Below are 23,854 nucleotides of genomic sequence, written 5' to 3'. Positions count from 1 at the left end.
TAGGATTTGGGCTATAATGCCAATTTTGACGCGTTGCGTTTCCCAGGCTACTCAGCCCCCGGCACCCCGTCGGCCAACCGCTTCGTGGGCCTCAGCCCCAGAGACCCCGCCTTCCTCCACCAGCAGCAGGTGAGACCTCCCTCTGTTGACGTCACATATCTCATCTTCCTCCTCCTCCTCCTCCCCCCACCCGCCCCATCCCCCCTTCCCTTTCCTTCCCTCCACAGATCAGGTGTAACAGCTTATTGCGAAAAGGATTTTTTAGTGACACGTCAAATGTTTTCCGATCCAAGACGTAATTGCGGCTTAATGCAGTTTGTTTGGAGGATTTGAAAGACGTAAAGTCCTTACCGGTTCGGTTCCAGGCAGAAAAGAGTAGATCGAGAGAGGCGTCAGCTTTGTGAAAGCCGTATTCACAGAAATTTAGAATTAGCTATTACCAGTAAATTAAATATTATTGAGAGAAAGAGAGGAGGGGCTAGAGGGGGGAGAGAGAGGGAGAGGGGGGGGGGGGGGCAGACAGACAGACAGACAGACAGACAGACAGAATAAAATATTAAATCTTAAAGCATTATACACAGTGTGAGATTGCGTAATATCCGTGATACATCCCAAAATATTTCACTCGGATTTACAGTATTGCCCAACATTTCAAAAATTTGCAGTATCACACAACATTTTAAAAACTTAAATGTTAATATATACATTTATTTATTATTATTATTATTATTATTATTATTATTATTATTATTAATAATAATAATAATAATAATAATAATAATAGTATCATTAGCATTATTATTACAGGGTTTGACCAATGTACTAAGATGGTTATTAGGATTATTATTTGCATTATTAGCAGTCAGAGGTTTAATGTTAATGACAGCAATACCTATTAAAAAGTAGCATTTTTACGCCCAGTTTTTCTTACCCCATAACTCTTAAATCCTTTTCGTAATTATACATAACGACTACATTTTAGCCTCTTATTTCATGTTCATCCAGCCAAATCGAGTCTAAATTCCACCGAGGAGACGGCGTTAAGTCCCGATCGAAAGAAGGTGTTCGGAAATTTACTGTCACGCTGCGGTCACTGTCAGGAAGACGGATGGGTCATATGGGTGAGAGTATAATGTGCCCAACGCCGTTTCCTTCAGGCATTACTTTGGAAGGCCAAACACATACACACACACACACACACACACACGCACACGCACACGCATACACACATACACACACACCAAATAAAATAAGTACATTTCCTCACACACACACGGTACATAAGCAGAATATTTGGGGCTGTCTGCGTCTCTTCTGTTGCCCCAGCAGTAATCATAGGACAGATGTAGTGTGTGTTTGTGTGCGGGTTTCTGTGATTGTGTGTTTTTGCGCGTGCGTGTGTGTGCGTGTGTGTGTGTGTATGTGTGTGTGTGTGTGTGTGTGTGTGTGTGTTTGTGCGTGTTGCCTCGGCGTCGGATGGGATATGGGTGCTCTCCCCCCCGCCCCTTGTTATTGAAAGTGCTGGTTCGAGGCCAAGTCGCCGACCACAACTAATTGAATGCATCTGCACGCGGCTACATAATGATCGCTGGGTTTTCTCCTCGCCTCGCTCCTTTTCTCTCTCTCTCTCTCCCTCTTTCTTTAAGAAAGAAATGACAAAGCCCGTCTCTGTTGCCTCTCCCCGCTCCCTCTCTCTCTCTCCCTTCCTCCCTCTCTCTCGTTCCATCTCTCTCTGTCTCTGTCTCTCGCTCCCTCCTTTGGCCAAAGGTCTGGCAGAAAGGTTAGAAAATGCCCGGTTTGTCCTCGAGAGGGGTCCGCCGCCGCACAGTTTATCTTTCACATTTTCTCGCACCGTCGCTACTTCTGTCGGTGGAGCACGACGTCTCCACGTCTCCACGCAGGGGAGCCAGGGATCGGCAGCGCTGCCGCTCAGCGGGATTCGGCCCAGGAGCCCGCCGCTGCGATGACTCTCCTCCCAGATTCCGACGCGTTTATCACCCCCGTAAATGTTCCGAACGGTTGTCCCCATAAACTTCTCATCCCGTTTCCTTTCGTGGAACATCGTTCACGTCGATATCACTCGCGAGGAAAACTCGCGTCCCGGCGGGCGTTGCCATGGAAACGTTCCGAAAGATTTTTTTTTTTTTTTTTTTGGTGCGGGCGAGGAAAAATCACCGCTTCTTGCTCACGGCTTCCGTAAATAAGTTGGCAAACGCCCATTTTCTTGAAACAGCGTGAGGGCCGGGGCCCATTTGCTTCAGACTTAACAGGATTATGTAAACACAGATTCAGCCCGCTTGACGACGGCGTCTTGTGTGGAGAGGTGTTATTACCGGGCGGGGATAAAGCGCCACGCCGCAGGAGTCGGCTTCAGCGTTGTGCCACGTGATTTAAGGCCCCGACGCGCGACCCCTCCCGCCCACCCACCCCTGCGGAGCCGTCCAGCACCCCGAGCCGGGTTCCCGAGGGCCAAACAGTGTCACGGAATACTCTGTCACTGTCATGGGGCCGGCGACGGGACATTTATTGTCGGCGATCGGCGAGACACCTTGACACTTCCAAACGGGACCTTCTGTCGCGGAAAGGGAAGACACACACACACACACACATGCACACACGCAGACACACCCGCGCGCGCACACACACACACACACACACACAGACACGCGCGCGCGCACGCACACGCCTCCATGAATCTTGTCGATGTGGCGGTGTCGCATTTCTGGGCTGTGGTCAGCGTCGGGGCTGGACCAGCATGCATCAGGAGGAGAAGTGCTCCTTTGTCTTTCTGTCATTGTGATGGATCGGAGGCTCGGCGCGCTCTCAATCCGCTGCCGCGGCGCCGGAGGATCCGCCGCTGGCCAAATAAGAGGGAAGGCACGAGTATGAGGAATGATGGTGCGAGCTGGTGCAGGATTCCGGAGGACTTCTGCGCGCACTCGGTGCGTTGATGCAACATCAAAGGAATATAGAGAGCTGATCTGAGGTTTTTTTTTATGTTTTACTTTATAAGATCCAAAGCTGTCAGAGATTTCAGAAAAACCCAAGGAGCGAACAACGCGAGAGAGACGTTCACTCCAGTCTCGCCCAGAGCCTAAAAGCAGATCATTTATTTCTGTATTCTTAGCGTTTCAGGTTTTTCGTTTTCCAGTTTGGGGCACTGGTCTTGGCAGGCGGCAGGACTTTAACTTGGTGGTTTGCCATCCACCAAGTTTCTCCTGCCACGCAGGGATTAAATAACTATTAAATTATTACCTTGAATTGAATTACGACTTATTTTATGGCATTCCCCAATTCAACCAACTTTTTATTAACAGGGAAATATTATAGCTTCAAACTGATATTGGGGAAAATTTTCAATTCTGCACCATTTAATATATTAAACTGCATATATGTGCACATATATTCACCCCCACTCCCTCCCGACACACGACACAAAAACCAAAGCCACACGTTCCCACACCTGCTCTGCGTTTCTCAGGCGGTGAGTGTGTGAAAACCCCTCCATTCATCTCTCTTCTTGGTTAACCCCTCGAGGGAATGCCAGCATCCACTGTTCCGCTGGGTGGGGGTGGGCGGGCGTGCGGGTGGTGTTGGGGGGGGATGATGATCCGTGATCAGATGTCATTTGGCATTATCTAAGGAAGGATTCTAATCCGCAATCTGCCCGCATCTGTTTGCTAACGTTACCCCGTCCGCGCAACAAACACTCCACCCTGCACCCTACCCACCCACCCCGCCAGCCCACCCCCCCCGGCCCCCTTTATCCTCTGCCCACTCGGCTCTGATCCGCCGGTGCCAGCGGACAGATGGCGAGCCCCCGGAGGGAGAGAAGGGGAAGGTTGTGCCGCTGTGTCTGGAACCAGCCGGGGCGTTCTCTCCCAGCCTTTGTCAAAAAATTAATGACAAAATAGGGAGCGCGGTGCAGAGAGGAGCAGCGGCGCCGGATTTTTTGGGTTAGCGGTTTTCAGGTTTGGGGGGGCGAGGAGAAGGGAGGGCGGGGAAGGAGAGGAAAACGGGACGTATAGGTTTGCTTGTAAATCAATGTGTGACCCTTCGGCCTGGAATCTTGTCTTTACGTAACGGGGTGGGGGGGGGGCGATACTTCCCGTGTCATTTAAAAATACTTAATTAAATATTCCCGTAATTAAAGGCAGCGTTCTCGCTCCCGTCCCACGATGCGCTCCGTTTTCCCCCCGGCGCGTTTGCCAGGAGGCCCCGCGCGGGGCAGACAAGGTCACCTGTCACTGCATTTAAGCGTGGCATTAGTGTAAAACCAGCCACCGGCGTGCGCATTCAGGTGCTCATGGGGAAGGAATGCGACGCTTGACCGCTGTAAATGGCTTTCAATATTCAGCGTATGCGTCTATCTGATTAAGCCCTCCTCAAGAGCCTCCGCGCGGCGCCCGCCCATGCACGCAGAGTGCCGACGCTGCACTTTTTCCCGCTCTCGATGCATTACCAAATGAATGCATTGACCACGGGGCAAGGTTAGCTTGGTATTGGCAGAAGTAGCTCTCAGCTGGATTGCCCACACGTGCGTCTGCATAATGCATGCAAAGGAGATGCAATTTGTGCGTGGCTGTTTGTTGCAATAATTTGTAATCGGTGTGTACTGTTGACGTGGGTTGGGAAGGAAATCGGTGTGTGTGTGTGTGTGTGTGTGTGTGTGTGTGTGTGTGTGTGTGTGTGTGTGTGTGTGTCTGTGTGTGTGTGTGTGTGTGTGTGTGTGTGGGTGCGGGTGTGTTGTATATGTGTGTGTGTGTGTGTGTGTGTGTGTGTGTGTGTGTGTGCTCGAGCGCTCGTGTAATTTGTTGGCGTATAACTTTATTGTAATTTCGACCCCCCCCCTCCACGAATCAATAAAAAACATTTAGCTAATGAAAAAACTTTGCATGCTTTAAGGGATGCATAGTCGGTGCTGATCCGGAATGCCTAATTAAAGGGAAGTGATCGATACTTAAAGGGGATGCATGCAACCCGCTACGCTGCTGCATGGGTCCAGTAACAACGTCCCAGCCACCACATGAGTGACTCTGCTCACATTTTGCAATTAACTAACCCACGTTTTTTTTTTTGTTTGTTTTTTTTCGTTTCCAGGTTAGATAGTGAACTCTAATTGTGATTGCATGTGTTTTATCCTTTTCATTTGATTTTAACTTGTTTTGTTTTTTTTTTGTTGTTTTTTTGTTACCAATTATGTGTATGTATATATATATATATATATATATATATATATATATATATATATACACTGGTTGAAAATACTCTATATACTGATTCTTTATGATATGATGTGTTGTTCTAAGACCGAGTGGCATCATGTTTGTTTGTTTGTGCTAGTCGGTGCTCTAGGCTGTTTTTATTGCATGCCATTGTTGTCTAGCTGTAGTGTGATTTTATTTTTTACGACGTTGTGTTGGCCCAAGTGATCTGACCGCTAGGTTTCAATTGACAGCTGAGGAAGTGTGACTGGAGCGTGACTCAAAACGGCAGGCATTATGGCCCCAGTGCCACTGACGACACTTTGGGGATTGCTTGGCAAAGGTAACCTTTTCGTTCTTTCAAGCCCTTATCTCTCTCTCTCCCTCTCTCCCTCTCTCTGTCTCTCTCTCTCTCTCTCTCTCTCTCCCTCTCTCTCACACTCTCACAGAACAGGTGAAAAAACACTGATACCTGTATTAATGTACTCATCAGCATCACACAAAGTTATTTTTGATATGATATGTGTGTATATTTCTAGGATGGTGGAGTATTATTTCACATGTAAGCACTTACAAAAAGACTGAGTTTCTTCCTTTTTTCCTCTACTTCCATATTCCAGTCTTTCAGTGGTCCGATTGTGAGATGTTCTGTTTTTATTTAGTTATTCACCATAAAACGTAACATCTCTGGTGCGCCGCCATGACAGTTATTGCCAAACGGGGATCGTAGTCACGCACGAGGCTTTTTTTTTTCTGACTCCTGCGATGAGGTCACCCCCGCGCGCCGCCCACCGCCCCAACCCCCCCACCCCCCACCCCCGCCCCACCCAAAAAAAAAACAAAAAACAAAACTAATCCTCATACAAACCCGAGGACTTGTCTTCTTCCTCCCATTCGCTGCTTTTCACTTTCTCTCTCATTGTCCTTCCTCTTCATTGCTGTCTCTCTCCCTCTCTCTCTGTCTTGGTGGTGTCGGTTCAGCGAGTGTAGAACCGGGATTTAAGAGCCGGCGAACCCTCGGATGAGTCGACTTTGAGCGTTGGCACTTTTTCTGGAGCGCTGATCGATATCTAGAAAATCAGAGCTCCCTCCATCGCGCCTCTGTTTTGTAAGTGGGCTTTCAGTGCCGGGGCCTGAGGGAGTTATTTTGGCTCAAAGTTCAACAAAAAAAAGTCTGATGTATGGAAATCAGGGCGTCTGCGGGTCCTTAAAAAAGCCAATTTTACAAATATTCAGCCTTTAAAGTTCTTGGATTTGAATTGACAAGGTTTTGATTTCAAACGTAAACATTTCATCTGATTTATTTCAGCTCAATAGAATTTCGATGGGTGCTGATAAAGCCCTAAGTCGATTGCCGAACTTAAGTTGAAGCTTAGTTCAAATGTGTCTCTAAACGTGTCAAATGAATCTGGTACCGGGCGACGCCCTAGAAACCTTTATTATTAGTGATAGTTTCAGAACACAAGGGGATTTAAAACCCACTCATCGCTGTGTTATGCTTCTCCAACATCAAGCCAAAACCGTTGCATAACAATCGCAAGACACAGTGTTCCCGAAAAACATTACACATTTGGTATCAATGGATTCATACCCAGCCAAATAACAAAATGTATTAGGTGCCTTTATGGGCCCTCATAATACGAGAGTGAGAAGGAGCAGCGCAGCGCTGAGACAAAGTGAGAATTCGAAAACGAGACGTCCATTATTATGTGTTTTAGTCCCGGGAAGAATTCCTTTTTCTTTTTGCTTGACGTGGTGAGCTTTCTGTGGGTTTTATTCACATGCTTCACTGTCTCTAAGTTAAGGACAGAAAGGTCCCTCCCCAGCTCTCTCTGTTTTCCCCTGTCTCTCTCTCTCTCTCTCTCTCTCTCTCTCTCTCTCTCTCTCTCTCTCTCTCTCTGGGGATAAGACTGAACCGTATCGCCAGGGCAGCGCAAGCTGAGCAAAGCCTTTCCTGTTACGTCTCCCTTTTCCTTGGAAGCGCGCGGGAGGGAAGGGGGGGGGGCGTGTTTGTGTGTGTGTGTGTGTGTGTGTGTGTGTGTGTGTGTGTGCGTGTACAAGTACATTCGTGTGGTTGTGTGTCTATGTTGTGTGTGTCTATGTCGAAAGTTTATAACTTCAGCGGGTACAAATTGAGCTGTACACAAACTGACACACACACAGAGTTGCACACATGCACGTAAGCACACACAACACACACACGCACACATGCACACATTTGGCGCCCCCTTCAACAGGCCTCCTAATAGTCCACTGGACGTAGCAGGAGAGAGAGAGAATGTCTCCTGCAGCAGCCGACACAAGGTCTCTGATTCTGCACGAGCCCTTCCTCCACCCCGCGCCACAAATCACAGCCGAATAAATAGGTTTTTGCGTTATTTTTCCTCCCAGGATGGGATTTTAATTCTGTTATACTGACGGATTATTCACGCCAGCCTTTCATTAAGAAGGGAGCAAATTGGCAGCGTCTCCGGCTGCGTCTCGGCTGCCCCTCTAACCAAGCGTCTTACCCGCTTCTCCGCAGCGCTGCGCCTCAAATTAAAACGCAGCCAGACTTGCATGTTGCCATTGTGCAGGAAATGGGTCAGCAATCCATTAAGATGCCATCAGATAATCTAATTTGAGGAGCTTATCCTTAAACGAAGCTCGCTGCAGGCCCAGGGGCTGAGCTCGCAGGGGGAAGAATTAGCGAGGTTTGGGAGCTGGACGCGGGGCGGAGGGAGGCCATCTTGGAGGTTACTTAAGGAAGCGCGGCCGCTCTGGGTCAAGTCAGTCCCGTCTCTGTGACGCTTGTCACATGACATCCGAGTGAATATTAAAGGATCCGTGGCTGGGGTTTTTTTTTTTCACCTGAACTGAAATTTTTTTTGATGATTGGGAGCCGCAATCCGGAGCACAATGGGGCGGTCGCGATTGGGGTCTTTGGTCGGGCCGCCATCGTCCCATTGAAGCTATCGTCTCAATGCAATTTTAAAGATTCTGATGTCAGTCACCCGCGTTGGCTCCCAATGATCGCATGAAAAGATCCGGTTCAGGTAAAAAAAAAAATACCAGAGTCTCCTTTAACCCCAAGGAAGAAATAGAGAGAAGTTTGAACCCAAAGAACCCCAGTGTGGTTTATTCTGCCTTTTTGGAAGAAGAAAAAAAAAAGGGGAATTACATTGGGTTTGCTGGTTTCACCGTAGCCAAGGGTCTGGAACTACATGCGTTTGTTGTTCGATCCGCATGTTTGGAATATATGTTAGTCGTTACCTGAGAAGGGGCGAGGCGTGCAGTGTGTGGGGAGAGAGAGAGAGAGAGAGCGAGAGAGAGAGAGAGAGAGAGCGAGGGGACAGCAGAGTCTCTGGCCGCTCAGTGCAGTCTTTGTTCAGCAAGGTAGGAAAAACTTAATCCCTCGTTTCCTGTCCGATGATTTTTGGCAGGGTAGTGCGAGAGGAGGAGGGAGGGGAGCGAGGGAGGGAAGTAAGCAACTGAAAGAGAGCGAGAGAGAGAGATGAATGAAAGAACGAAGCGGTGAGAAGAAGCACAGGGGTTAGAAGGGGAAGTAGAATTTGCCGGAGAAGATTAGCCCTCATTTCTTTTAACCCCTTCGCGTGCCGAGGCGCGGCCCCCGGCCGCAGCGCCGTTTCTTCCGTCCTCGGTCGAATCCCTCCCCCCATTCGCTCACTCTCTCGCGACGTCTTCTTTTCGTCATTCCTGTCGTTAGGATGTGTTTCATTCGCCCTCCTAACCGAGGCCATACGCCATTTCACGCTAAGGCGGACGGGGCGGGTTGTGGATCGGGGAGGGTTCTTAACGGGGAAGAATCGGGCCAGTGTTCCACACCTTGGTCAGTCGGCCTCGACCTCTTTTTCTGCCACCTTTTCTCCTTCAATCCCCACCATCCCCCAAGCAGGGTCTGGTTTGCTCTCCGCCCGTCCCCGCTGTTCCTCTCTGACCTGACGTCTTCCGCCTTTTTTCTTCCCACCTCTCCCTCTTCCCCCTGCCGCCACACTCTCTCCTTGAGAACCCTCCTCTCCCGCTCGGTTCATCCATCTTCGCTTCCCTTTGTCCCCGCTCGGACCAGCTGTGCGTGCGTGCGTGTTTGTTTGTTTATTCCACCGACAAGAGACAAGTTGGTCCTCATACGTTCACCCGCGTTCACGCAATTGCACGACGCAGGTATTTGCGTATCTGGGGGGGGGGGTTCAGGGAAAAGCAGGTGAGGGCCGCTGGGAGGGGTGGGGGTGGGGGGTGGGGCTAATTATGTGACATGTACGTAGCCTAGCAGCCCCCAGCCCCCCGAGAACAACATGCTTTTTGTCTCCCCGCTCGCGTTTTCAGTTAGCACCCGTTGCTCCCCAGGAACAATCGCCGTGTTGTTTCACCATTAGCGTGAGATGAATAGGGATGGGGGCGGCTTTGTGTGGCAACCCCCCCACCCTCCACCCTCCACCCCCGCCACCCTCCTCACCAATGCCACCACCAACAACACCGACGCCACCCCCCCACCCCCCCCCCCCCCACCCCCTTCACACGCAAGAAGGTCCTTTGCCGGGAATCCAAATGAACCGCGAGTGGTTTCTATGCCCCCCACAACGCTGACGCGTAGCCTCCCTTACCTCGAAAAACCAAAGTCACGAGGCAGCGGCTGTCGTTACCTCGTCCCTCCCTCACCCCGTCCCTCCATCACCCCCTCTGCGTTATGATGTTGAAAAAAAAATAAAATAAAAGTATTTTATTAGGAGATAAGAAGATCAATGACTGTCAGCGCAGATAGTTTGGGCTAATTGAAAGAAAAGGGATCAGTTTCAGACTTATCTTTCTCAACTCAATATAATAGCATGTGACTGAGCTCTCTCTCTCTCTCTCTTTGTCACTCTCTCTCTCTCTCTCTCTCTGTCGTTCTCTCTCCCTCTCCCCACAGTCCTGGTACCTGGGCGAGCTTAGTTCCATTCCAAGTGTCGAACGGGACTCCGATTCTGCCAACAAATGTCCACCAGAACTACAGCATAAACATCATTGGTGAGCCGCTGGTCCACGCCGAGACGGGGAACTGATCCGGGGAGGAGGGCGAGAGAGGAAAAGAAAAATCACGAACGAGAGAACGAGAGAGAGAGAGAGAGAGAGAGAGAGAGAGAGAGGCCAGATGACCCCGGAGGCAGGTGTGTTTGTGTGTGTGTGTGTGTGTGTGTGTGTGTGTGTGTGTGTGTGTGTGTGTGTGTGTGTGTGTGTGTGTGTGTGTGTGTGTGAGCTCGCAGCCATGGATGGGAGAAAAAAATACGACAACAACAACAACAACAACAAAAAAAACCATACGAAAAACAAACGAAGAAACCAGCAAGCAGCCTGCGCTGCGCCATCTCCAGCTCCCCCCCAACTCCTAACGCAACCCGTCCCCACGACCCCCCTCCTGGACACGGGGGGGGGGCGGGGGGGGTGCTTCGCAGGAATGGCTACACCCCCCCCCCCCCCCCCAAATAACACCCCCCGAAACCCTCCGCCGAGCTGCGTTCATTCAAATACTGTGATGTATAGATGCCTTAATGTTTTACTGCATGACACTCACTCTCTAGTCTGTTTAGCGTCGATTTCCTCCCGTGTTCCGCGCTGTGAGGGAGAAGGGGGCGAGGCAATCTCGAAGACTTGATTCTCTCACACACACACACACACACACACACACGGACACACGGACACACACACGGACACACACACACGCACGTGAAATGAAAAAGGGGTCCGCGCACCAACGGCCGGTCAGGAGGACGATTCCAGAGACCCGACGCTTCGCCGGGGCCCCCGCCGACGACGGCAACACGACGCGCCACCACCACCCCCACCCCACCCCTACCCCCCCCGCGTTAAAAACGACTCACTGTGTGCGACATCGGAACAAAATTGTGAATTCAGAGTGTTTCTTCTTCTTCTTCTTCTTCTTCTTCTTCTTCTTCTTACGTTTGATTTCAGTTTACTGTGATACGACTTTGCGCAAAAAAAGGTGTTGACTCGTTTATCCTTTCTTATTGCCGCCACTTAAGGTTGGCGGGAGGAAAAAAAAAAAAAAAAAGAGCAAGAGTTGAAAACTCTTAATGTGGTCCTAAAAGAAAACAAAAAAAACCCTCAACAAACTATTATACGTTAGGCTTACAATTGGATCCCTCTTCAAAAGAATTTCCACCTCCTTTAGAAAAGGACTCAAAAGACAGGAGCGAAAGAAAATCTCAAAAAAGAGGCAAGTGCAATTTAATTTTTGAAGGGAAGCTATCAGTCTGTCAGCCCTAAGACTCTAAAGGAAAGGGGATAAATATTAAATGTTTTGGGGTCTTTTTTTTCTCACGGGAAAAAATAAACAAAACAAAACATAAAAATGTTTAAGAAAAGCATTGTTGCAAGTTGATTTTCAGCGGCGCGTCCGTCTTCTCGTCGCGGGGAAAAACCATCGAGCGGCCGGAAGGCGGAAAACCAGCGCTTGTGTTTTGAGCCCTGCCCCTCGCGATGGGGAGCTTTTGTTATTTATTGCAGATTAAAAATAAAATAAAATAAAAAATAGCCCAACTTAAGTATAGAAATGTAACGCACGTAGTGTGTAAAAGGAAAAAAAAAAAAAAAATGCTGTTTTTTGGCCATTCCCAGCGAGGTCGAGAACATCCGCGTTTAGCCATCAGCTTCTAAAGCTTCTGTTTACAATGAGAGCAAATGCAAAGTGTTTGTCTAGGAACAACGAGATCGACAGGACAAGTAAATTCAAAAACACTGAAATGATGAATCCGCGGTCCCCGAAATCTCAAAAAGGAAAAGAATTTAAAAAAAAAAAAAGATTCTTTTTTTTTTGCGCTGGGCATGTTTCGCGGCCGTCGCCTCTCCAGTCCGGAAATATTTATACGACGAGAATCTCTCCAGTACTCTTAATTTGCACGAAGACATATAGTCCACGTTACGTGCCTTGCCTTTGAAACTTAGAGACATCACGACACTTGTTTTTTGCTGCATTTATCATCATTATAGAAGAGAAAAAAAAATTAACATTTTTATGAAAAGAATTGTTTTGTACTCTGAATGAAATCCTTGATTCTTACCTTTCATTTACTACTCACAATTACATCGCATATCAAGGCTGTGTATAGTCACCATTTTTTTTTTTTTTTTTTAAGTTTGTAATCAATCAATCAGCGTTACTTTTTCTCAGTATTTGGGTGGATTTTACTTTTTTTTGTTTTTTGGAATAACCTTTCATCTTTTTGTTTTCATGATTTTTGGGTCGTTTTTTGTTTTGTTTTGTTTTGTTTTGTTTTTTTTCGTCAATGCTCATTGTGCTCATCTTCCAGTTACTATTTGGAGGGTGGAATTCAGATTTATGAAAATTATGCAATACCAAGTTTTGCCTATGTAGGTAGTGCTTATAGACGAGTCGATTATTAGAGGCTAGTTTGGAGATAGATAATATTGTAATTGCATTTATTTTGTTGATATCGTTGTTTGTTGTTGTTGTTGATGATGTTGTTGTTGTTGTGGGTGTTTTTCATTTTCATTTAAATTTTCCTCTTTTTTTTCCCCCCTTTTTTTTTCTTAATCGACCAAAGTGGGGACGGCTCCCTGTGCAGCGTGTGGCAGGGTCTTCTCCTCTTTTCTCGTTTTCTCTTTTTCCCGTTCTCTCTGTCGCACTGGCCTCCACCCATTCATGGTGAGACGTGCTCTGGTGTACATCGAAATAGGGTTTTATCGGGTGGGAGGGGGGCGGGCCGGGGCGGGTGTTTACTCCACCGCCCGCGTGAAACAAAGATGCAGCCGTCGTCTTTTCTACGGCCGCCAAAGTCACCGATTGGTCGACTGTGACTCCTTTGCGTTCCAGCTTCACCACCACCCGGCGCTAGAATGTGACCTCGGGGGAGATCCCCATCACTTCCGCCCGGGAGAGAGGGCTCGGCTTGAGTACGACAATCACTTCTAAAATCGTTGCCCCGTCACGCTCCAATCCGAGGCGCGGGTGAATGGTCGCGCGCCGACGCCTCGCCCCGGAGCGCGGCGCTCCCGAGTCGCCCGATGCAAATTTTTTATTTTTTTTTTCCCGAGTAAATGCCTTACAAAAAAAAAACAAAAAAAACAAAAAAAACGAAAAAAGACAAAAAAAAAAAAAAAAAAAACTCGTCGGATTAAGTGGCCTGCGACCCGCGCAACAATCAACACACCGAGTAATGCCGCCGAGGCCTGTCCCCCCCTCCCTGTCCCCGAAACAGGCTGGAGCGAAGCCTTGAGAGTATTTTCAAAGTAGTAGAATTGTATAAATGTACATACATCATATGCACTAGGTTTGACAGGACGGCGGGGAGAGCTGCGTATTTAATCCGTAGAGAGAGCCTTGCGTTGTGTTTGTTTTTGTTTTTTTTTATTATAAGCTATGGACCGTAGGCGTAGAGGGGGCTTCTCTACAGTTATTATCCCCCTCCACCTCCTGCGGCCCGCTCCGGTTAGATTCTAAATAGAGTATGCTAGGATGAGGAAAATAGAGCACTTAAATAGCACCTAGGCAATCGTAATCACCCCCGAAACCCTAACCCCTCCCATCGGTCTTCTGCCCGCTCCCGTCTCAGCCCGTGAGTATAAAATTAGAATTTGTAGAAAAAGGAACCTCCATCCTCCCCGTGTCCTTGCGTAACTAAGACTTTTATTCGCAACAATCGTTTCCCAACAATCGCGAGAAGCTGGAACGTCGGCCGTCGGTCCGGCAGGTGGTTGAGAGGCGCGGCAACTATTGAAAATCTGTAAGAAATACATAAATAATTAAATAAATAAATGCTACTAAACTCAAGTCAAGCTCCCTCCCTCCCTCAAATCCCTTCGTCTTCACCCAACATTTCTTCATAACCTTTTGGGAAAAAAAAAGGTCGCCCCGTTCTATGTGCACTGCTATGTCCTTTTTTTTTTTTTTCTTTTTTTTTCTTCATTTTTTTGAGTAACTTTAAAGTGCTTTGCAGCCCTCGGCCATCAGAGACCCCACTGAAGTGCATTGTCCCCAAGTGTGTGTGTGTGTGTGTGCGTGTGTGTGTGCGCGCGCATGTGCGTGTGTGTGTGTGTGTGGTCGGAAACATGTCAAGGTCACTGTGTTATCAGATGTTATTGGAACAGGAGACTGTATATAAGCGTAAATATCACGGTTGCGTCGATAGTAGTAGTCTACTGGGTTGAGCTCTGCTTTTGGCAGCTTGGGTGTGCGTGCGTGCGTGCACGCGTGTGTGCGTGCGCGTGTGTGTGTGTGCGTGCGAGCGTGCGACCACACGTGCGTGTTGTGAGCCGTGACCTTGGAGTGAAAAAATCAGAAAAGGGGAAAACTGTTCTATTCAGATCCGTAAGTCTAAGAGAAACGACGATGAAGGCTTTTTTTTCTTTTCTTTTCTGTTTTTGTAACATTTTTATTTCTAAAATATATGTTTTAGCGCTTTCTATTTGGGAAAACAATTGATGAAGAGTTGGGTTTTTTTTCGTTCCTTGGTTCGTGTGGCCGTTGAGAGTGTGACGTGACTATCTCTTGTGATGATGATTCTTATTATTGATATTATTCTTATTCTTATTTTCAAAATTGCAAAGTGAATTCTTGTCCAACAAGATTGTGGTTTGATTGTGTTCTTGTAGCAGTGGGGGGAGGGGACCCTCTCCGTACCTTTCAGATTGTTATTAATATTCTTATGATTATCGTGACGTCGGAGGGAGCGGTCCCTCCGGTTTATATAAAAAAAAAAAAAATCGAAAAAAAGAAGCTCTTAAAAACATCCCCACTAATTTTAGCACTTCCCGCGGCGTCTCTGTACCTAATGCACTAACCCGTCGCCACGCGCGCTTCACACCTCGACCCGTAATCGCACCCATGACAGTCGGCTCCTCCCCCTAGCGGCCGTCCGGCGATCTGCGTCTGAGTTTCGCGTCACGAAATTAAAAGTTAAATCAAAACTCCACTCATGTACGCGTTGTGTTTGTGAAGTGCGAAAAATACACACAACGCCACGTCACGTCTAGTGAACAGTTTTGATAGTGAATATGGCGACGTAATTCATTTTCAAACGTGACTCATGTACTTCGTTTTAAGCCCGGTTCCAATAAAAACCGCATGCGGAACCCGACTCCATAGGAATGAATGGACTTCCGGCTTGTTCTTGCCGTTCGTCTTATTCAGCGTGAGGCGGGCTTTAGCCAGGCGACAAAGCACTTGGAAAACAAAAAACTGGCAACCCCTCCAGTGCTGTCAGTACCTTCCGCTGATAATCGACTGTGTGTTGTGTATCTCTGAAAAAAAACAAACAAACAGAAAAACAAAACCCCACATTATTTGACGGAGTGTGGCCCTTAGAGCGCCGCACTCTCAAATAAAATGAAATTAAAATAAAAAGCCCCGATGTGCCTCAAAAGGATCAAATCAGTGTTCTAACCAATCAGCGGCTTCAAGAGCCGTGTTTTGAAAAAAAATAATAATTGTTAAGTATTCCGACACCTTCAACTCTGAGAGATGAGTTTCACCGCAAACGGCGGTTGGTTGTTTCGCCGGGAACTGTTCGGTTTTATGCAAGGAGGACTTCTGGCACTCATGCAATATCTGTGTTTGGCTTTACTTTTTTCTGTTTGTTTTCTTTTGTTTTTGTCTCTATCGACGAACGACGAAAAAACATGAAAACGTAAATAAACGTAAATACATTTTTCTTTTTTTTTTTTTCATTGTCCACATGAGCAATACACACATTGTGCACGTTGGCCCGCTGCTAGTCATGTTTTGGGGATCGGGGTCGTTGGGGGGAAAACCAGCATTTTCACGGGACGCAAAAACGCAGCATTTCGCCGAAAGACGAAAAACAGAGGGAGAGCGATCAGCGGTGTCCGCCGACGCCGTGCGCTGGTGTGGCGGCATCTCCTTCATTCGGAATATGACAAAACCCCATCGGCTCGTTCCCGAAAATCTTGTTTTATTATTTGATTAAATCCTTTTGATGGTTTCCATGTTTGATGTCTTATGTCTTCCCATGAGGATTAAAACCTTTTTTTTTTTTTTTGTTGTTGTTTTTTCCCCACGGTTTTTGTTCATTTCAAAATGTCTCTATTCGGGATGATGCTTGAGGGATTCCCTTTGTTTTTTGGGGGTTTTTTGGGGGTTTTTCGGGGGGCGGGGGGTCTATTATGTTCCAGCGAAGTGCAAAGGTGTCCTTTCCTTTCGTCCGCCATCGGTTCGTCACATGTCTCTCTGCGGGGGTGATCGATTTCCTTTCATTTTTTTTGGGGGGGGGGGGGGGGGCGGGGGGTTGGGCAGGGTCTCGTGGCACCGTCACCTCCCTCTGCGCACACCATTTACTTTATGACCCTTGGTGGAACTTAACATAGGAACAACAACAACAACACCAACAAAACGATATGTAAACAGCCTCCAGTAGTGATCGTAGTTACACTGCAAATTGTGTGCAAAGGTCTATGTATGTATCTGAATGTACGTTTTAGAGGACTCTTTGGAAACCTGTTTTGATTTTGTTCCGTTTTAGATTTCTCTTTTTTTTTTCTTTTCATTTACAGTTTAGGAGCCACAGGTGTCCATTGTGAACTGTATAGCGAAGGCCTTGATATCCCTTCTTTTAATATTGTTTTATTTTTTGTTGTTGTTTTTTTTTTTTTTTTTTTTTTTTTTTAGAGAACACCGAGCAGTAGGCGACGCCTTCAAGCTGGTTACATTTGGTGCAGGGGCTAAAATTGCCACAAGATTAAAAATCAGTGTAAATAAAGGCTCAACTTTTTGTGATTGTTACTGTTATATCCAGCCTATACTGCTAGCAGCTGTTTTTACTGCAGTCAATTACTGGAAGTGGATATATTTCCTATGCAAAACTGTTTAAACAATAAAATGAGCTATGCTACAAAAAATACCCTTTTCAGTGCCGCCGTGCTTTTCTTGTGTCCTCAGTTCTTCAGATGCTGTTTAACGGTCATTTCTGTGATTGAAATCACTTTTTGGTATATTAATATGTGGTGTAGTCGTGGGAGGCCAGATCAAAAGTCTCGCTGAACTTCTCAGGGGGACAACTATATTACCTCGTACGCCGTTCGAATTTGGAGAACTAAAGGGTGGCAAGGCCCCGGGTTTGGTGCGGGGGTCTTACGTGGGCCGGGAGGTACGAGTGAGTGAAGGCAACAGTTTTGACATCTGTATCACACTAATTGGATTTTGTTGATCTTCACGTTCCCGGAACTGTGTCTGCGACCGTTTTTCTCAGAAGGAAAAAGTTGTTTTGATCCATGTGCCCCCGGGTCGGTCCCATGACACGACGTGCCCGTGTTCAGACCCCGGTATTCCTCCGGCTAATCTCGCCGTAATGCCTCAATCCTTGATGGAATGGCGGACACACAGCACCGCGGCGCTCGGAGCACGGTAGAACCCCCCTCCGCCGGGGGCCCCGGTGAGGGTCGTGTGAGGTAATCGCCCATCGGGGTCACTGTGTCGTCCCTGTGAAGCCGCGAACTGCGGCATTAAGCTCCCGTAATTGGATTGAGGACGTAGACTGAGACAAAAAGACGGGATAATGTTCCAATTAAGTCGCATTACCGGCCCATGTGACAGACATGAGGCTCGGCTGGACAGTCGATGACAACAAGGGGCACCGGCGGGCGGCGGCCACTGCGGCCGTGCCCGCGGAGGGTGGCTGCCGTGCCCGCAGCGCCGGCGAGGGCTTTGTAGCCCGACATGGCACCCTGGGATACGTTATATAAGCACACCTGACCCGGAGGATTAACCGGAGCTCATTTGGCTATCATTAAAAAGGACCAATTTTGCGGTGCACTGATATAAAATTACCCAACGTATAATGGTAATCATTATGCCATTTATCAAAATTGGCCGGTTCAGTCAACATCTGGCTTCAATAGGAGGCATCTTGGCAGCATCTTGTACCCCACATACTTTCCATTCTTTTTCTATCAAGGCCGGCTCTCTGTGATTTGACGAGGCTAAATGGATGACGATCTGGCCCTATAATGTTTCTCGGGGCTCGGGCGCAGTGGATTTGTTGATTACCTTTCCGCGTTCCCTATACTTTCTTCCCTCGACACTCCTCTGCTGCGGGTGTCGGGGGCCATAACGGCGCCTCGTGGCACGCCAACGTGAGAAATGGAACCCGCTGCCCCCCCGCCCCCATAGGCCCAAAACTGCCATTTCACCTCTTAAGGCTTTTAAGGCGGAATCCGATTTTGGTTTGTAGCTGAAACACTCGTGAATTTAGAGTGTTTCGAATGCATTACATTTATGAGGGATTTATTAACTTATGGATTTATCCACACTTACAGTACTTTTTTTTTTGGAGTGTATATATATATATAGAGAGATGCCATATCAATCTTTTACAGCCCCAATATCAATTTAAATTGAATGTGTCGCTGTTAAACGCAGTCATTCTTTTTTATCACTCGGTTCGACCCTTGATTTAAGAGCGGCAGAATTCAATAAAGCAGTTAAAATAAACTGTATCAAGGCAAGGGCGTTTTAACAGGAGCTGCCATGCAGCAATTACAAATTAGACCTCCATCTCGCCAATAAATGAGCGTGTGTGTGTGTGTGTGTGTGTGTGTGTGTGTGTGTGTGTGTGCGTGCACACGCACGGCACTTGATAACACAGATGTCACCTCATCTCTATTTTTCCTCAAAAAAGTTTGCTTGGTTGATGGGGAGTGCGGGTGGTAATAAAACAAGGGTTATGCGAAGAGCAACCCCCCCCCCCCCCATACACACACACACACACACACATACACACACACACACACACACATACAAACGCACACACAATATTGTACTGGTATCAAAGTGAGGTCCAGACGCCTGGTAATTGAGGACCTATATCTCTGGTACACTTCTAAACCAAAACAGTTGTCCATTCGGAGACCGGTCCTCACAAGTATAGAAAAAAAACACACACACAAACACACACATGCACACACACACACGTGAGTCTCGGAGTCTCTGATCGTAGTCTCGGCGCCGCTCGATTCCCACACAAATTTGCATAAATTTCATAGTCCAAGTCATAGATTGCGGCTAATGCTGGTTATTAGTCTGGTGTCTCTGGGTGGCGGTACAGGGCCACCACACTGAGCCTGTTGTTATCTGATTCACACACTGCACGTCCTGAGAGCGTGGGATCCACTCACATCTTAAAGCATGTCTGTTCGGATGCGCCGAAAAAGAAACAGGTGTTCAGCACTTGTGTTTCTTCTGTGTGTGTGTGTGTGTGTGCGTGGGAAGTGTGTGTTGTTTGTGTTGTGTGTGTGTGTGTGTGTGAGGGAGAGAAAGAGTAAAGTGAGACGGCACGCATTCTCTTTGTATTCTCTGATTAGGGTTGCAATGCGTGTGTGTGTGTGTGAATGAGTGAAGTGAGTGAGTGAATTTGCGTGTGTGTGTTTGTGTGTGTGTGTGTGTGTGTGTGTGTGTGTGTGTGTGTGTGTGTGCACCAGTGGGCCTTCATGTGAACAAATGGAAGCAAAACACTGTTTACACGCCGCATTTGTGTGTTTGTGTGCACGCATGCGCTTCCATGACTGTTTGTGTGTGTGTGTGTGTGTGTGTGTGTGTGTGTGTGTGTGTGTGTGTAACTTTACAGGGGGTGGGGGTGCTTTATTGAAAAGTGCTCCTCTCCTCCCCTGTTCAACATGCTGGATTAGCTCCACCAGTTTCCCATGGAGCTCACCCCACCCCCACCCTCCGCACGCACACACACACACACACACACACACACACACACACACACACACACACACACACTCAGCCCAGTGCTTATTTGCATAAGGCGCAGACAGGGGGAGCGATGTGACAAACAAACCTGGCACACAACACCGACTGGCTTTCTATTTTTTTTCTCCTTCTTCACATGAACTCCCCTCCCTCGCTCCATGACTGTAGGAAAAAAACAGGCTGACAGGGATCCCGAGCAAATTCAAAAGACGACGCACGAGCCGGCCTGTAATATCGACACACACACACACACACACACACACACACACACGCATTCTTGAACTGGTATCAAGTAAGGTAAGTGAGGACCCATGTTCCACTTCCACTTCCAGAAAAATATCAGTTCGGAGACCGGTCCTCACAAGTAGTAGTAGCAAAGCAAACACGCACACACACACACAAACGCACACACACGCTCGCACACACACACACGCTCGCGCACACACACACACGTGCACACACACACACACACACACACACACACACACACACACACACACACACACACACACACATTCTTGTACTGGTATAAAAAGTGAGGTCCCAGAGTAAATATGCCCGCTAAATGAGGACTCATGTTCCTGGTGTGCTATAGTAAAGCAAACACACACACACACAAACGCACACACACACACACACACACACACACACACACACACACCACATATACACACACACACACACACACATTCTTGAACTGGTATCAAGTTAGGTAAGTGAGGACCCATGTTCCACTTCCAAACAGAAATAAGTCAGTTCTGAGACCGGTCCTCACAAGTACACAAGTGTAGTAATGCAAACACACACACACACACACACACACACACACACACACACACACACACACACACACACACACACACACACACACACACACACACACACACATTGTTGTACTGGTATAAAAAGTGAGGTCTCAGAGTAAATATGCCTGGTAAATGAGGACCCATGTTCCTGGTGTGCTCCTAAATCCCCCAAAAAAAGACCAGTACCCACAACACACACACACACACACACACACACACACACACATTCTTGTACTGGTATCAAAGTGAGGCCCGCATAAATATGCCTGGTGAATAAGGACCCATGCCCCCCCCCCCCCCCACACACACACACACGTTCATTTATTGGTGAGATAGAGGGCTAATTTGTATTTGCAGCATGGCAGCTCCTGTTAAAACACCCTTGCACACACACACACACACACACACACACCCACACACACACCCACTCTCACACACACACACACACACACATACACTCCGTGGATCGGACACGACACGGCTGAGTCCCCTCAGTGATGTAGAATGAAGCGTCGGGTTCTTCCAGCAGCGATCACAGTGATTCACAGGTACAGGAATGCGAAGGCTCGGATAAAAGGCGAGGGAACGGCTTTCATTGCTCTGTCATTTGCCCCCCCCCCCCCCCCCTCAGCCCCCAAATCAAAGACGTCCCCGCCCCCTCCACCCACCCCCACTCCTTCCGTCCCACTCCGGGATGGTAATGTTCACCTTAAAACATATTTTACTGTAGCCGTGGCCGCGTACGGCGGCCGCCAAGTTCCTATCAAGGCGCTGATTTATGGCGCTTGATGCATCCCTTGGCCCTGGCGGAGGCGGTTCGGCTGAAATATGAGACGGGATGCAGGGAGCGCGCTGGGAGCCACTTCCACAGAGCCCAGCCCCCCACCCTCCCCACTTCAGAGGAGATCAGTTCGTCTTTTCCTCAGGTTTAATCAAACGCTCGTCCTTAAAATTTTTTTTAATATATATATATATATATATATATATATATAGATTTTCCAGCTATGGCATCGACATCGAGGCCCCGTCAGGTGATAACGCCGGGGCGGGGGGCATGGGGGGAAAGAGGAACTGTAACGCAGCTGTCGCGAGGGGGCCGTCCGGGGCCCGGAGACCACAAAACCCTCTTTTGTTTGGTCGTGACATGCGGCTTTCAGCCTCCCAAATTACACCGGGATTAAAAATGTTAACCGCAACTCCCTTTTCCTTTTCCTCCGCACTCCTCGCATCGGGAAAATTGCATACAGGTGTGTGTATGTGTGTGTGTGTGTGTGTGTGTGTGTGTGTGTGTGTGTGTGTGTGTGTGTGTGCGCGCGCAGGAAAAAGGTAGGTCAGCCCCGGCACCTTTTTCCCGCTAAAATTCTGTTTGTCTCACCAAGTCCCGGCGCTCATCCCCAAAATCGTCCGGAGCTGCTCGCTCGTGTCAAAATTTTCTGCCCGGTGTTCGGCAACTGAGATACACGGTGACCGTTCGGCATTTTTTTTTTTTTCTTTTCATTTCAACAGTCCGCACCTACGAGGAGTATTTACCGAACCGTTGCGTTGGGCCCGACTCTTCTCCCGAGCAACAGCCGTGTGATTACATGCTTTATTAAGTGTTGAAGTGCTCGCTGAGTAAAAGCAGATGTCGCCGCAAGTCGTGTCGCAGTGTTTGCGTCGGGGCGGCCTGTGGTCAGCGTCTCGGCGGCAACTGCTCCAGCAAAGTGGATTTGAAATTTAAAAAATGTAATTGAATCAGAGAAAAAAAGAAAAAACAACAGTCTACATCTCTATTCCGCTGTCACGGAAAAACACACAGACAAGACGCTTGTTTGTTTTCCTCGTCGTGAAGCTATTTGGAAAGGGTAGTCCACCCAACTTGTCCACCCAAAAAAAGAAAAAGCCATATTGAGGGCTTTTACTCTGAAACTTATTGGACCCCTATTGTTTTTTCTCATGAAAAATTGACGTCACTGTCATGGATGCGACAAACCCACGGGCAGGCCGAACAAGATTTGTATTCCGGGCAGTTCCGACACGCTGCCGTCCAAGTGTGATCCAGATTGGTCTGTTATTGTGGAAGAAGTCAGTAAAAAAAAGGGTGTTGTTTTTTTAAAAATATCATCTCCGCAACAGCGAACTCACTGCGCGCAGGCGCAGGACGGCGGCGCGCACAGGCGGCGTGATAGCGCCGCAGTCTGCTGTGACCTGACCTCACCGAGATGCAGCGGCTTGTTTAGTCGTGCCGAAGTTAAGTTAACTTGCTAGGCTCACGTCGAGTCGAAATCAAAGAAGCCAATGGACGGGGCAAGAGAGCCGGTGTCGTGCCGAATTCGGCGCGCCCGGCAAGGACCGCACGCACCACGCGGCGCCGGCTAACGCACCCGTCTCTTAAGCTTCTCTTCAGACGCTTTGGAGACACACACTACCAGCTCACGTTTTGGCCACTTTTGACTCGACATCGAGAATTGCATACGTCTGACACCTCGTCTGGGAAAGGAGAGGGATGCAGATTTCCGCAGGCACTAAAATACACATCTGCCGAATAACGCAGCCGCACCGCGACTTTTATTTCTCTGCGAACAAACGGCTGTATCAGCATAAATCTTTGTGCCGTTCTGGCTCGACCGTGTGGATATCAGGTCAGTGGTGACCCAAGCTGAAATAACAGCCCTTAACTCTCAGGGCATGCAGCGTGCGTGCACTATGTTTATAATGACTGGTGTACAGTACGGACATTGTTGGGCCTGGCTTTGAAATGCAGACCCTTCTTTATCACATCTCACTGGAAATGAATTCGTTTGGAAAAAGGAGGAGGCAGGGAAGAGTTAAAGTGCGAAAACACACGTTTGGCACGCCGGTCACATACGTTTGTATTAGCTCCTTGGATATTAAGCCAAATTCCAAATTAATGGTAGCCTTCAATGAATGTAGTATTTCATAGTCAATGCCAGATTTGTGGCCATTATAACACGAGTGTGTATTCCATTACAGACAATTAATTTGGTTATGTGTCGACTTAAAATGTACTTGTAGTTATAGCATTAACCTTAATAAATTCTTCGGTATTGTGAATGGGACTCGTACCGTACATCGCTTCGTCACGCACGTCACGCCGACTAACCTGGAGCCCGTGCATTGCT

The 23,854-nt window shown here is 47.9% G+C and overlaps 1 protein-coding gene across 6 annotated transcripts in view; it reads left to right on the top strand.

Annotated features, from left to right (window-relative positions):
• The window catches only part of LOC307247039 (nuclear factor 1 B-type-like), a 74,486-nt gene extending 58,223 nt beyond the window's left edge, over window positions 1–16,263 (top strand). For 4 of the 6 annotated variants that reach the window (XM_080023100.1, XM_080023099.1, XM_080023098.1 and 1 more), the window contains exons 10-12: window positions 47–129; window positions 5,459–5,547; window positions 10,111–16,263. In XM_080023100.1, the coding sequence (XP_079879226.1) occupies window positions 47–129; window positions 5,459–5,547; window positions 10,111–10,243 (305 nt within the window). In that variant the 3' untranslated portion in view covers window positions 10,244–16,263. The remainder of the gene's footprint in view (window positions 1–46; window positions 130–5,458; window positions 5,548–10,110) is intronic. The other 2 variants (XM_080023103.1, XM_080023102.1) reach the window with 1 other exon arrangement.
• Window positions 16,264–23,854: the final 7,591 nt, after the last annotated feature.

The sequence above is a fragment of the Zeus faber genome (genome assembly GCF_960531495.2).
Source record: "Zeus faber genome assembly, chromosome: 22".
NCBI classification, from domain to species: domain Eukaryota; kingdom Metazoa; phylum Chordata; class Actinopteri; order Zeiformes; family Zeidae; genus Zeus; species Zeus faber.
Note: the sequence above shows the minus strand (reverse complement) of the source record. Positions and strands in the feature narration are given on the sequence as shown.